Genomic DNA, 14,719 nt, shown 5'->3' with positions numbered 1-14,719 from the left:
GTTAAATAAATAATTGGAGCGGTGGAGGCATTCAGGATAAATTGTAAATGACTCGTCTTTTCTGTCACAATTAAGGCAAGGACCAACCATCTGCATTTTAATTAAAGTGAAATATATTTGCTTATTTCGTTTTTTCCTGGATTGACGAGACGTTAGACATTTTGTCTCACTTGTTTTTCTTTATAATTGATCACATGACTACATGTTACCCTGGTAAAGGCATATTCATCATTAACTCTTTACGTCCTTATTTCCGTGTCCAGGCTACATAAATTCTGGTCTGGCTAATTTCCTTCTACCCGAGGGTTTTCTTCAAGAACTATTCTGGTTTAACATGTGCACCTTATTTCCTTGCCAAATGCTTTCCAATACACAGCAGTAACAAGGTACATGAAGTTTATTACCTTGAAACAACCGTTAACAACAGTATATTGTACCAGGAGGAGATACTTACAGTATTACAATCTGCCTTTAAGCCTAGACTGTCATGTTTTAGTCCCCCCATCCGTGACCCATAATGTTCATCATTTCCAACAAAACATTTATGTCAGGGTTACTATCAGACTCACCTGGAGACAAGCTACTCCGATTCCCACAGCCCCAATAATCAGAAGGTGATTGGCTAGAAATTGTTCCAGTTTGGTTATACAGCCCCCCTGCAAAGGAACAGTGCCACATTACCAAAAAGAAAAAAAAAACCTTTAAGACAGTTTATACAATACTGTAGAATATAATCTTCGGCTGGTTTAAAAGCCAACAGAAAGCAGATTTACATAATGGGTTAATGACACCTGACAGACCATAAGTTAAAATAAAAAACATATAATGGAACATATGTTTTGAAGCAAGTTCTATACATCCACAAAGTTTAAAAAGATTATTTTTTGTTTGTTGCTAACTAGTTCCTTCAGCAGTTTATGACAGCTGTTGTTGACAGACAGCACCAACCCAAAAAAAAAAAAAAAAAAAAAAATATTGTGCTTAATTATTAAACAATGTCAATATGTGACTACTATAAATAGGCAACCAGGATTAGTCACTTAAAACTGATAGCAAAACTTAATGAGCAAATTGTTTAGCTAATCCAGCTACTGTCGCTATCCAGATTTAGCAAAGAGAATGAGAAAACGGGCGAATTTGTGTCTTTTCATTAACACAAAGTCAGAAAAAAACAACATATGAATCCAAATTAACATGTATTTATACTAAAGTAATACAAAAATGACTACAAAAGATTTAGAAGTGAGTAGTTTTTCAAGATTTACGATTATACTGAAAATCACTTTCACGAATCAGCCCCCAAATGTAGTCTCCCATCATGTTCTCGTTATACTGTCCTTGGTAGCGGCGTTCAAAGTCCAGTATATCCTGGTGGAAGCGCTCGCCTTGCTCCTCCGAGTACGCTCCCATGTTCTCCTTGAATTTACCAAGATGAGCATCAAGGATATGGACTTTGAGGGACATCCTACAGCCCATTGTGCCGTAGTTCTTCACCAGAGTCTCAACCAGCTCCACATAGTTTTCGGCCTTGTGATTGCCCAGGAAGCCCCGAACCACTGCGACAAAGCTGTTCCAAGCTGCTTTCTCCTTACTAGTGAGCTTCTTGGGGAATTCATTGCACTCCAGGATCTTCTTTATCTGTGGTCCGACGAAGACACCGGCTTTGACCTTTGCCTCAGACAGCTTAGGGAAGAAGTCTTGAAGGTACTTGAAGGCTGCCGACTCCTTATCTAGAGCTCTGACAAATTGTTTCATAAGGCCCAATTTGATGTGCAGTGGTGGCATCAGCACCTTCCGGGGGTCCACTAGTGGCTCCCACTTGACGTTGTTCCTCCCCACAGAGAACTTGGTCCGTTTGGAAGGGTCCACCATGCAGAAGTAGCAGTTGCTTGAGTGGTCAGTGGGTTCCCGCCAAATTCTTGGGATAGCGAACTTCATGGCTCTCTTTTCCCCTCTGTACCATCCTACAAAAATACATTTATTTCACCCATGACTAATGTGTAAGAGATTCTCGCAACATTTTTCATATATGATATATTTTTTCAATAACATTGAAAATTGTAAAACATTTTAAAATTAAAAACTTTTACAATTTTAAAAATTTTAACAAATTTTATAACATAAAATTCCGAGCAACAATTATCCATCTTACCTTCCAGAGTTTTTTTGCAGTGCTCGCAGGTGAAATGAGGTGCCCAGGGTTTGTCTTGATCCCCGACAGGCATGCCGAAATATGCCTTGTAGGCCTCACACATCTTAGCAGATGCTTCCACGGAGTATTTTTTCGCTCTTGTCTTGATAAATTGGCCGCAGACATAGCAAAATGCGTCTGCCGGATGCTTGCAGCCTCTTGATGCCATCTCAGAAAAATGCAAATATGTATCCACTTAGGCAGCTGGAACTAAACTGAACTGGTGGGCTTAAGGCCCCCGTATTTATACTACTATTTATATTACTGGAAAGTTCTAGAAAGTTCTAGAAGTTACTCCAAGTTTACTCAGCACTGAATCTATCTGGAATGTTCTGGAAAATAGGTAAATTTCAAAATATCACTGTCCCGGTCACAAAAGCAAAGTTTGTGGGGAATAATAGCCATTTTCTATACTTTTGAGGCATAAGCAATTAGGAAATAACACTTACTACCCAGGAACCAAAAAAAAAAAAAATTGTTACACAGTGTTATTAAAACCACATTTCTGACATCTTACATACTACAAGAAAGGAGCATCTGTATTCATACAGCGTTTAGAGATTGTTCAGTGGTGATCTGAGACGTGCACATTGCACAGAACATCGAGGGTACACTTTGTACAGCTCAAGACTTATTTCATGCATTTAACGCCATCTGGGCAAGTCTTGCATTTTTATTGTATTGCCTTGTAGGTACGGCTTAAAAATGGAAGTCAAAGAACTGAAGGTCCAAGAACTAGTGAACTACAAGAGAGAACTTCTGCTGATGGCTTAGTTTTAAGTTCTGTCGAACACTCATGAGCACAGGTCGATAGATAACGTTACTACAACCCAGCCCCTGGGATTCACAGCGAAATAAAAAATCCAAACTAATTCTATACAGATTTATTATATACGGATTAAGGCTTTTTTTTTTTACCTGATCAGAAAGCCAATTTCGCCTGCTCTAGGCCACGACACATCAATTGTGTTTTATTCTCAATGTCAGTACTGTGGACTCTGTTACCTGCTTTAAAAAACCCTACCAGAAGCACCAGTCGTAATTCCCTGCTTTGCAATGAAAATGACAATGGACTAAATAACGGCTGGTTAGGAACAGTAAAAATATACAACAGTTTCCCGTTCTGTTTTATGGTGCTTGAACTCATTCTCACATTCTGAGTAGTCATGGGTTCTGTTCCTCCAAATCTGAGCTATTATCTTAATGACAAGAAAGTCCCATATAATCAAGCATCCAAGGTTTTTTCTTTCTGAGAGAAACCACTCCTGTGCACACTTTCCCCTGGGCCTCTCCTCCAGATCACTGTCAGACACACGCCAGCGACTAGCTTACCTCCACCTTGTAGATGTTGGACGGATGGTCTCTCTGTCCACACTGAAGTGTTATTGTTTTGCAGCAGCTGTCAGGCACCACTCGATCACCAGCCTCCTGTGAGCGGATGTAAACGCTGTACTGCCAGTCAGACGAGTGGTTGCTGCCACAGCATTTGAACTTGAGTAGAAGAGTAAGAACAACAATTAAATAAAGGAATAAACTGGAAGTGGGAGTTTTGGGAACAAAAACAAGAGAACAGCACTGCAAAAACACAGCTGTTGAACAATCCAACTTAATGAGCAAGGATAAATGATGGCAGACATCCTTTTTTCCAAATTTAATTAGTGATGAATGTAGAGCTTGTGAAATATTGATCTGCTGGCAGGACTGGAGACGGGCAGCCTTGTTTCAAAGGGCAGTAAGGCCACAGGCACTAAAGCTTTACCAGTCTTGTCTCATCACTGTTCTGGAGAACTACTGTACCTCTTTACAGGGGAGAAGGAGTCTGCTGTCCACAGCCAGTCCTATACAGGTGGTATCTTTCAGCATTGGTTTGAAAGCCTATACAAGACATGATTCTTGGTGTATAACATGCACCTTAAAAGGTCAACATGGTATGGGAATGAAATATCAGAGTTATCTTAAAGTGACTGTAGCTAACACAGTTTCAGAAGTTTAAAGCATCCTTGTGGCCTCTATACAGCTCTCAAGCACATCCACTCTCAAAGTGCAGCCGGCACACCAGAGCATAACCGTTAACTGCACTATAATGCCTCCACTGGATGTAACAGCTGTATACTGTAGAATATATAGTAGGGGTGCTTTAAACCTAACAAAAAACAGGATGTGATGACTGAAACAGAAAATGACATACTGTACAAGTGAAGAGATTATAGGACTTTAAATTAACTGTGATATTTCTTAACCATACCAAGTTCCTCTTTAATTTCTTGTATAAATCTACAACCTACATTTTCATCATGCATTCAATCTGTCTCATCTACTGTGTGCACCTGTTTACATTGCAAATGTACGGTGGCCCTGAAGTGCAAAACACAACAACATTAAGGAAAACACAACAACATTAAGGAAAACGCTGCGACATTAAGAAAAACACAACATTAAGGAACACAACAACATTAAGGAAAACGCTGCAACATTAACTTCAAACCGGAATGGGTAGGTACATAGGAAAAGGGGTTCCACATCACTGATAGGAGGAACAACCTGTCAATCACTGTGCCACAGAACTGTATTTAATTTCCCAGCACTTTGTCCTTTCTCTCATGTAGGGTTTATATATATATATATATAATAGACTGTGTTACGCATTTTAATTAATAATAATGATAATAATAAACTAGCCTATAAGTGCTAAAAGATGTGTTTTTTTTTATGTAAGCTGGCAAGGAGGACTCGATTGATATTGGTTAAGATGATCGGAGCAGGTTAAATGCCCCGTCCAGCAGGGTTTAACTTGGTCTGGCTTTTACCCATTCCCGAGTATTTACACACAAATATCTATCTATCTCTCTATCTATAATATATTGTGTTTTCCTTAATGTCGCACAGTACAAATGACTTAGTCATGGCAGTAAGTAATATGTGTGCAAAGCTCACTGGTAATATAGACACACCGGCTTTACCTAGCTGAAAAACAATACAATTTCTGATCACCAATGCATTATCCGTGTGTCTACAGGATGCATGTTTAAAAGGTTCTGCCTGTTAGCCATATAGCTCAACACAGCACAGCCAAAGCATGCACTAATACACTGCCTTTAAGACACTCAGACCATTATAGCAGATTAAAAAAAAAAAAAAAAAAACATACCAGGCTTTTAGCTGCATCCATTAGATATAATGGAGCACTTGACAAACAAGTTTGAAAAGCTTTCACCAGGTTTCTAGTGTAGAACACAGCTTTATTCTCAGTGACAATGCAGGCTTTATAGATCTGACTAGGTTTGAGATAATAGAAGACATTTGATAAGGGTTCACTCTTCCTTATATGTAGTAGTGCTGGGACAAATATCAGAATATTCTAACAAATATTTGACATGTTGTGACAGAGAGCGAATGAATCCTAGTCAACAATCTCCCTCCCGATCTGTGAGGGCGCTGTTTAACAAGAACAGAGTGTCTCGCACTGGTTGGTCTGGCAGTTCATTTCAGGGTCAGTCAGAAGCCAGCCAGGAAGGGGGCGGAGTCACAATGCCCGACATCATCGCCCTAAAGCGGTACGCGATGTGTCAGTCATGGATTGGAGGAGACGTGACTGGACTAGCTATCGCAGGGGGCGGGACTAAGGGTATAATTGGGAATGTGACAATGTAATCTGTTCCTTTGATGTGGTTACGAGATTTGACCAAAAAGGAAACTGACGTAATTATTGTGAGTGTTTTGTGTGTTTGATGTACTGTTTGTCATTCGTCTTTGTTAGACAGCTAAGCACTAGCCGGGAGCTGTCGCTACAAGCCAGCACTAAACCCGCACTACACTACATCACTGTTTCACAAACTTTTTGTCTCACCACACATGCACAAGAGCACTCACTATCTGGAGAAGTGACCGTGTCTTATTGTTTCAGGACTGAAACCCTTGTTTTGCACGGAGCTATACACATTGCTGTGTAGTGCCCGTGTTTATTATTTAAGTGTTGTTGACACACAACCCAGCCAAATAAAGGAGCTGTTTTATTGAACTTCCACGGTCTTGTGTGTGTTATTCCTGAACACTGCACCAACTACACCTGCACACGGCAAGCAACTTTGCCACACATGTATTCGGATACAAAAATCAGATGTTCATATTCGCTAGAAATGACAGATACCTTGCACTTATTTACCACCTCACCAGTTGTGCGACAGTTTAAAAAATGGCAAATGAAAAAGAGCTCCGTGTGATATGTGAATTTAATATATATAAAAAAGAAATCACCACAGCAGCTCTTGAGCCTCTTTTTAAAAGTTTTAGACAGCAAAAAGTAAACAAACCAGATTATGCGCGCGCACGCATAGTGATCTCTATGGAACGCCATCTGGGTTAAAAATGCTTTGTGCTGTTTTAGAGCGAGTCAGAATCTCATGGGACAAAAAAACGGCAAGCACGTCATTTGAAAAGCCTTGCTTAAACAGTGCCCAACTTGCTGGATATGTTGGGTATTTTATGTTGCGACTTTCTGTTATGTGGAATGTAATAAATGACAACCAAAATGGTGAGTTTTTTCCCTCTTCGTTTAACAACGTAATTTCCACAATTGTTTTATTTGAAGGGTTTAAAGTTAAATTTCAGTTTTCATTTGCTTCTTCAGCTATAAAAATGCACAAGTTAACCTCATGTTATTACTTTATGAAAACGGCCACTGTTTACTGCGAAGAAACGAAAAAAAAAAAATTCCGGTGTCAACTTTATGTACTATTTATTTCAGGAATAAACAAAACAACGTTTAACTTGAACTGCTATTTGGCATCCTTTGTTTTGTAGTTAATTCACTGGGGTAAAGTAAGGCCTACACAACGTATTATTCTGGCACACTCGGGCCACGCCCCCCCCCCCCCCCGCCGCTATGCTGTCTTGAGCAATATAATGGGTTTTATTACTTTTTCAAAACAAACAAATATTTAAATTATGAACGAATATTTGAACATGAAAATCCAGTGTTTGTCCCAGCACTAATATATAGTATATATACGGTTAGTCTTACAATTAAGACACTCAATAAGATGAACTCTATAATAACGCTAAAATAAATGCATTATTACATTGACAAATGTTTCCACAAGAAGCCCTTTGCATCAAATTTTATTATATACAAAATTTTATTTATTAAAATATAAAAAATGTAAAAATGTATGCACATTTACAAATGTATGCACAACTGTCACCCACGAAAAATATGCTTTCTTTCTGAGTAACAGCTGTTTCAGCTGCATTCAAGCAAATAGCTGTCAACAGAAACATTTGGGAACTGCTTTAAAAACACACACACACACACACACAGTATAAATATTTCAAATTATTACATTCACCCGTTTACAATTTTTAGAAGCGTTATATGTGAGCTATACAAGATACTTGCAGTTTACGTGTGTATCATAGGTGACAACCTACAGGAATTCTAACCAGTTACTCTGGCAGCCATCAGAAAGGGTCACGATTCGGAAGCCTTCAGCTTTCCAAAACATCTTAAAGAATTTGAAATTTTCACATGCAGATTTAGATTTTTGAAAGGAAAAACAACCCAGTAGTGTGCTTTACTGAAAAGTTCAACATTTTCAAATCAGATGCAATAGTTAAATACATAAGCATGTAAACTAGTGCACACTACCAAGCTTTCCATTTTGTTACAATTAAATGGTCAAGGTAAACTTTCATGGGCAAGGTTTGTTTTTCTAATCAAGTCCTACAAACCAGCGAGTTTTGTATTTTCCTCACTGCTACAGAGATAGCAATCACTCTTGAATAAAATGCTCCTGATCTCAATTAGCAGATTTGTCTTAAAACAGGCGAGTACAATATTAACTATGATGAGTGCTTTATAAAAATGGAACTTACACATTGCAATGCAGCATGGATATATAATATACTAATAAAAAAATGATTAGACAAGGACATTGTGTATACATTGAATATGTCATTTTGACAAGCCAGTAAGCAAATGGATGCAAATGACAATATATCCCACATTCATTACACTGCAGCTGAAACTACAATATATATTTACTTGTTTGCAAATCCTTCAAAAGGTGCAACTGCAAGGTGGTTTGCATCATCAGGGGTGTTTTCAAATAACAAGTGAGCATCCACTTCAGCATTGTTCCAGGGACAGTATTCGTGTTAAAAGCAAATATGTCTGACAACAACAACAACATTATTATTATTATTACTATTATTATTACTATTATTATTATTATTAATAAAAACATATGTACTGTACAGTACATGCCTTGAATTATTAAACCCAATTCTCAATAAATTCCTCTAGAAATGTTTACTCATTGCCAGAATAAAAAAACAACTTATGTAAATGATTACAGGAAAAAAGTACATCTTATTTTAAAACAAGACACATTTATCCATGTGGTTCTCACCTCCAGTCTTGGTTTGTGTTTCAACCAGTTGCCTTTTAATGGTTTAGACAGGGGTGAGCCACCTTAGCTATCTAAAGCACACGTGCTGCACCTTTAACTCTTTTGGGGACGGCAAGACTCCCTTACGACTTTAATTATTGGATTTTGATACAAAAAAAATGTTATTTTAGATAAATGTTATTTAAAATTTGTTAAAAAAAAACAAAAAAAAAAACACATGTTGAGGATAAAATATGTTTTAATAATTATGACCAGATTACCCCTGTGTGTTCCTGCTGTGCAGTGCTGTAAACTGCTTTTTTCTTAAATCGTTTTACAAACATACATTATCAAATTGTTAATATTATTCAACATGGTAACAACATATCGGCTCAGACAGGAAATTGGAAATCTGTACCAGGCTTTTGGCTGAGAAGACCGTTGGAAAATCTCTGAGCCATTGCATTTACCTTGCACATCTGTGTTTTTAACCAGCCTCAATTACACGTGGCTGGTTACTCTATGTGACAAGATTTTAACTTCCCAACTAGGGTTGCTTGCACAAATCCGAGCCAGGCCGGGGCTAAGAGAGGCTGGCCTGCTACAGCATCATAGAGCCTGGTACAGTTTCCACGGTAGGGCCATGGCTCGTGCATGGGACAGGTAATGGGTTTCCAGTCTCAGTGAAAGGATAAAAACACAGAGGTCTCCCTTACGTCCTGCTGAAGTCTGTCAACGGCATGTGTGATGTGATTCTTTCCTGGCTGTGCGTAGTTTTCAGTCATGGTGTGGTTGAGATGCTGCTTCAGTTCCTCACTCAGCTGTGCAGTGCACCAAATAGAAGGAAAAAGAAAACATTTAAATGAGTGCTGTTACAGAACAGCTTTAATAGGTATAATTACCTGATTAAGTGGATTTGCTCAGGGTAGAAGTTGGCTCAATTTAAAAAGGACATGGTTGAAACAAAGACCTGGACTGGAAGGGCCAACGCACCTACCCCTGTCCTAAAATGATCTTGAATGCTAAGTCAATATTATTTGGCCCTGTAGACTGAATGAAATGATCAAGGCTATGTTGTTTATTCAATTTATCTGCCACTGTTTAGTTCACTAATATATGTCAAGACTGTGTGCTAACCTCCATTTGTATTATTTAAAACTTATAAGAAGAATCACTGTAAAAGCACCAAAACCAATGTTTGTCTAACTTAACATAGACATCTATTTACATCACCATTTAGATAATCTGAATGGAATATGTGCAGTCTGATTTAACATATTCAAGTGGGCTGTATGCAAAGGCCGTTGTTTGAAAGAATGGATACTTCTTATGGTACAACTGCAAAACACCAGTAACATAATTCAATTCTTACTTTTTGGTAATAGACATAAGCGAGAATGCCAGCCACCAGCTCAATCAAGAAGATCAGCAGCAGACAGGAAAAATACTGGGAAGAGAGAAGAATTTGAGGTGAGTGACAGCTGAAGGGCAGTACTGTTGAACTGTTTCTGGAGAAGAAGTTGAAAGATAGAATTTCTATGGCAAGGATGCACCTGTGAAATACAAACTGGGACATGAATCATGTAAATCATCAAAATAGGACCCTTCCATTGCATTTTACATATTTTAACAGAAAGCAATACAGGCAAGTCCGTTCAATATCACCACACACACCTTATTATCACCACATAGAAGTGTTATGGCCAGAACAGAATAGGAGTCAATGGGGACGAGCTTGTGATTACATCAGTTATTATCACCTGATTACTAGCAGTCATATTTTTTAAAGTGATGCAACTGATTTCCACCCCAGCTGCTATCACTGTGTGAAATAAAAGCATACAGTACTTTACTTGGTTTAAAAAAAAATGCAGCCTAAATAAAACTGGAGAATGTCTAGCCCAGTATTAAACTCGAAAATAACAAGTGCAACCTAATTAAAAGGTAAAATGTCACCCCCTCTGGTTTCCACTGTGACAGTATACCCCTAATTATATTCAATGTCTGTGCTTATGAATAGACCGTGATTGTTTTGATAAATGCAGCCCTCCATAAAGGTTGTGTGTGGCTTGGCAGCCCTGGAGAACATTCTCTGTATGTCCCTCAGTATGTCCTCTATAAGTCGGTGTGGTTAGCAGAGTTGAAAACTCACATTGTGTAATAAGGAAGAGTTTTTAGGTCCAGCACTAAGGATACCCCAGACAAGCTCAAAGCAGCTACAAAACAGGCAAAGGCACATTTAGAGAAAATGATAACAATATGGAAGCAACAGAACCAACACCTATTGAAAACACCATAGAATAGTAAAGGAAATGTTAAAAAAAAAAAAAAAAGTCACTGAAATTTGAAGATATATCATTGTAAATATACCATATCCATTTGTCAATGGGGCCCGTTTACCAGACAGGGATACAGTTAGTACAAATACACAGTTACAGTGCAGGGATGAATACTTGGACAGTGTTCCGATACAGTTAGTACAAATACACAGTTACAGTGCAGGGATGAATACTTGGACAGTGTTCCGATACAGTTAGTACAAATACACAGTTACAGAGTGCAGGGAGGAATACTTGGATAGTGTTCCATTTTCTTCCCTGTCTTTGTACTGGATGATTTAATGCAAGTTATTACTTCATATATGATATTACTCGCTTATCAATTCCAAGCATGTAATTCAGTCATATACTTAGACTATTTAAATGACTGTCACTAAAACCTCTCAAACTGAGGGTGGAAAAAGCTTTAAAAGGACCATTCAGCCCTGTCTGTTTTTCAAGCACAGCAATTTTGTGATTGTGGAGGTGGAGGTATAGCTGCAAAACAACACACTTGATGGACTTTAATAACAGTGGCTCTGATAATTAGGGGTGCTTAAGGGAAGAGATTACAACCATGCATTATTAACTTGTCACTTTCCGATTACGCTTTTCACGCCTGTTAAGTTTCTTTTTTTTCGAAGAATGAGGAGCATGACACTGGTGCCCAGGGGAAATAACCATCGATGAGAAACTAGGTCACATGTACTGAACCAGTGGAGCTATAAAAACACAGTGGCCTGAACAGATAGGGCGTGACGTTGTAACATTCACTAATCAGAGAAGATGTCAGAGATGTGTGGAAGGATGGTGTTGCTTTTCAAAAAGAACAAGGTGAGCACTAGTCTCACTAAGAGACGTCCTGCTCCAGGAACCTACTACACTACGAAAACCCTCTGTATACTGTTTGGGATCAACATCCCCTAAACTAACCTACTGCTGTTGCTCCTGAAGTCCCAGCCTCCCAGCAACTCGGGGTCATTGCGATGGTCCAGGCTGAGCACAGCCTCACAGGCACCGTCTTGCAGTTGAAGGGTTCCATAGTAATTCTGCAGAGTGGACGCTCTCCTCCTGGATGTAAACAAAGCACACCTCTGTGTAGCATGGCAGTGCAGTCACCTTGAGCTGAGGCCGATCATCCGGACAACAAGTGACAGGGTTCTCCTTGTCACAAATACCTTCACAGCTATTAATCACATTACAAATGTGTTTTTTTACTTGTTTCAATTATTTCATCAAGGATGGGTAGTCTCCACCATTGAGATAACATTTTTGATGCCTGAGAAACACTGCATCACTCACTTTAAAGTTATGGTGTTTCCTAATCACCAAGCTGAATGCAATACCAGAGTAGAAGAAATTCTATATACCATTTAGACCACACAGGACTAAAAGGATTCAATTTGCTTTAAGAAATGTTAAAGCTTAGTGTTTGCCTAGCTCATGACGCAGTTAAGAGTCCATTATGACCATTATGCTAATGTGGGACTTAGGTGTGAATTATGATACAGCAACGGCCAAGAAAAGTAAACACTGTCTACTTACATTGTATAAATATTTTAGAGAAACCCATGAAGCTAGAGATCTATTGCCTCAGTACTGTAGATGCAATTACTTTGGCTTCTGATTGAGTTTCTGGTTCTCGGTAGGTTACTGGGATTGTTTTAAGTAACACCTGCTATTTTTGCTTGGCTACTAAAATTAAAATTGGAACTAAAAAAATACACAGCATACCATAAGCTAAATCACCACACTCTGTCTTGCAAGGAGCTTGGGCAGGAGATGGGGACCAGGCTAGTGATCAGCAGTGTGGAGTAGTGGTTAGGGCTCTGGACTCCTGACCAGAGGATTGTGGGTTCAATCCCAGAAGGGGGACACTGCTGCTGTACCCTTGAGCAAGGTACTTTACCTAGATTGCTCCAGTAAAAAAATAAAATAAAACTGTATAAATGGGTAATTGTATGTAAAAATAATGTGTAAAAACTAATATAATTGTCTGTACAAAATAATGTGATATCTTGTAACAATTGTAAGTCACTCTGGATAAGGGTGTCTGCTAAGAAATATATAATAATAAACTATTTTGTTAATTCTTTCACTGTGATCACAATATTTTGTCTTGTACCAAGAAAAAAAAAATTAAAATGTATTTTGTTAAACAATATTCCCTGTCCATGTCAATTGTTCAAAGCACTAAAACCCTGTATAAGTGACTGATGTTAATTTATTCAATCAGAAATGTCAAAAATATTAGATTGTAGTATTTCTGCCAGACTATTATTTCAGATAGTCAAGTTGATTCTGTTGCCTCTCATTGATTCTCAAACGTACAGCAGGAAGTCCTTTTCCCAAATGACAAACAGTGATGCTAAATGGTTATTCAATCGCTTCCATTTTCTTACCTCACCGTATAAGCAATATCAGCATTGTCACTGCTCCCCCATTGCTTGAGTTGAATAGCTTTTGTTTCTTTTCACATAGGAGATGTATAGATTGTGTAGTTTTGCAGGGATGGGATTATAAAACATAACAGGTACATTGCAGTGTACTCCTAAAAGTGAGCAACCCTGCCCTTAAATCTGTTTTTGTGTTTGTGTGACAATTTGGCGTTAGATGGTACTTGACAAATAAAGCTAACATAAACAAAATAAAAAAGTCATGAGTTTGTCAGCTCTGACCACATGTAACCCTGACCGCATTACACACATGATTTTCCATTCCTATTCAATTCGATTGGGCCACCCATTGTCATGTGTTAAGCTGTCCCAATTGTAGGGGATGTAATGTGTCTCGCTGGGATGTCACAGCCTAGACTTTAACAGGACGTAGAGGTTTTCAAAGTATAAAGCTATAGATCAAAGCAAATCAAACTGTTACTTCCTGGTGTCTAATCACTTTCTGTGTGGTGGGTTGGATTAGAGTGAAGCTGAGCTACAGCACAGGAAGTTAATTGGCACACAAGCAGTAACATTTACTTCTGTACTGGTGTTGTCTTGGAAATAGCTGCATATTTCAAATTCAAGCAAAGAAACAACAGTTTTTCAAATGACAGAAAAGCGAGATTTACAATACTAGCTCGAGACAGGACAAGTACATGTTTATGTTCGCCATGTTTAAAACATGTTACAACTCCATCACGAGATGAAAATATCTCAGGGACTTTAAAATGACACACTGGGCAGCAGAAGTGAGGAATGCTCAGTTGTGCTGGAATGCCTGAAATGCACTGGCACTGTTCTAGAGCCTTCATCAGTGAACAGGATAATTAAACCTGTCTTGGCGATGTGTATTTACTGTCAACAGCTTGGCAATGCCAATCCTGTGAATACAGGGGTGAATGCCTGCCCTTGAAATCCACATCAAAAGTCCCCATCTCCCTGCTTTACTGCTAAGGAAAAGACAGTGGCCCACGTTTTACACTACAACAGTGTTAATGAGACCTGTCTGAATAAATATTAACACTCATTAGATTATGTTTCAGCAAATATTACAATAATTGATTCTATTCATATAGATGCATTTGTTGAGTCTTTTTATATTTTCTTTGTTGTTACTTAGGCGTAATATTGCAGAATGTAGCATGTTTTTGTATTCTTTTCAAGAAATGTGTGCATTACTTACACTGCAGTACTTATACCAGTGACAGGTATATGAATATTTATTATAAATGTGATTTTCAGGTATTTGCCTATATTATTTATTGGTGCACTGGAAAACTGCATTTTTTTCTTTTTCCAAAATAAATGGCAAGATGTGTTATGATGATGACTTATTATTTATTATTATTATTTATTAATAACAACAACAAAAAAAAAAGATCAGTA

General features: G+C 38.2%; 1 protein-coding gene across 5 annotated transcripts in view; it reads right to left on the bottom strand.

Moving 5' to 3' along the window:
• The window catches only part of LOC117419556 (tetraspanin-11-like), a 41,572-nt gene that overhangs the window by 12,954 nt on the left and 13,899 nt on the right, over positions 1-14,719 (bottom strand). For all 5 annotated transcript variants that reach the window (XM_034032412.3, XM_058985685.1, XM_034032414.3 and 2 more), the window contains 4 exons: positions 9,950-10,024; positions 9,294-9,398; positions 3,524-3,682; positions 570-656 (listed from right to left, as the gene is read on the bottom strand). In XM_034032412.3, coding sequence (XP_033888303.3) covers positions 570-656; positions 3,524-3,682; positions 9,294-9,398; positions 9,950-10,024 — 426 coding nt within the window. The remainder of the gene's footprint in view (positions 1-569; positions 657-3,523; positions 3,683-9,293; positions 9,399-9,949; positions 10,025-14,719) is intronic.

The sequence above is a fragment of the Acipenser ruthenus genome, chromosome 14 (genome assembly GCF_902713425.1).
Source record: "Acipenser ruthenus chromosome 14, fAciRut3.2 maternal haplotype, whole genome shotgun sequence".
Taxonomy (NCBI): Eukaryota; Metazoa; Chordata; class Actinopteri; order Acipenseriformes; family Acipenseridae; genus Acipenser; species Acipenser ruthenus.
This window is presented reverse-complemented; position numbering and strand designations above follow the sequence as displayed.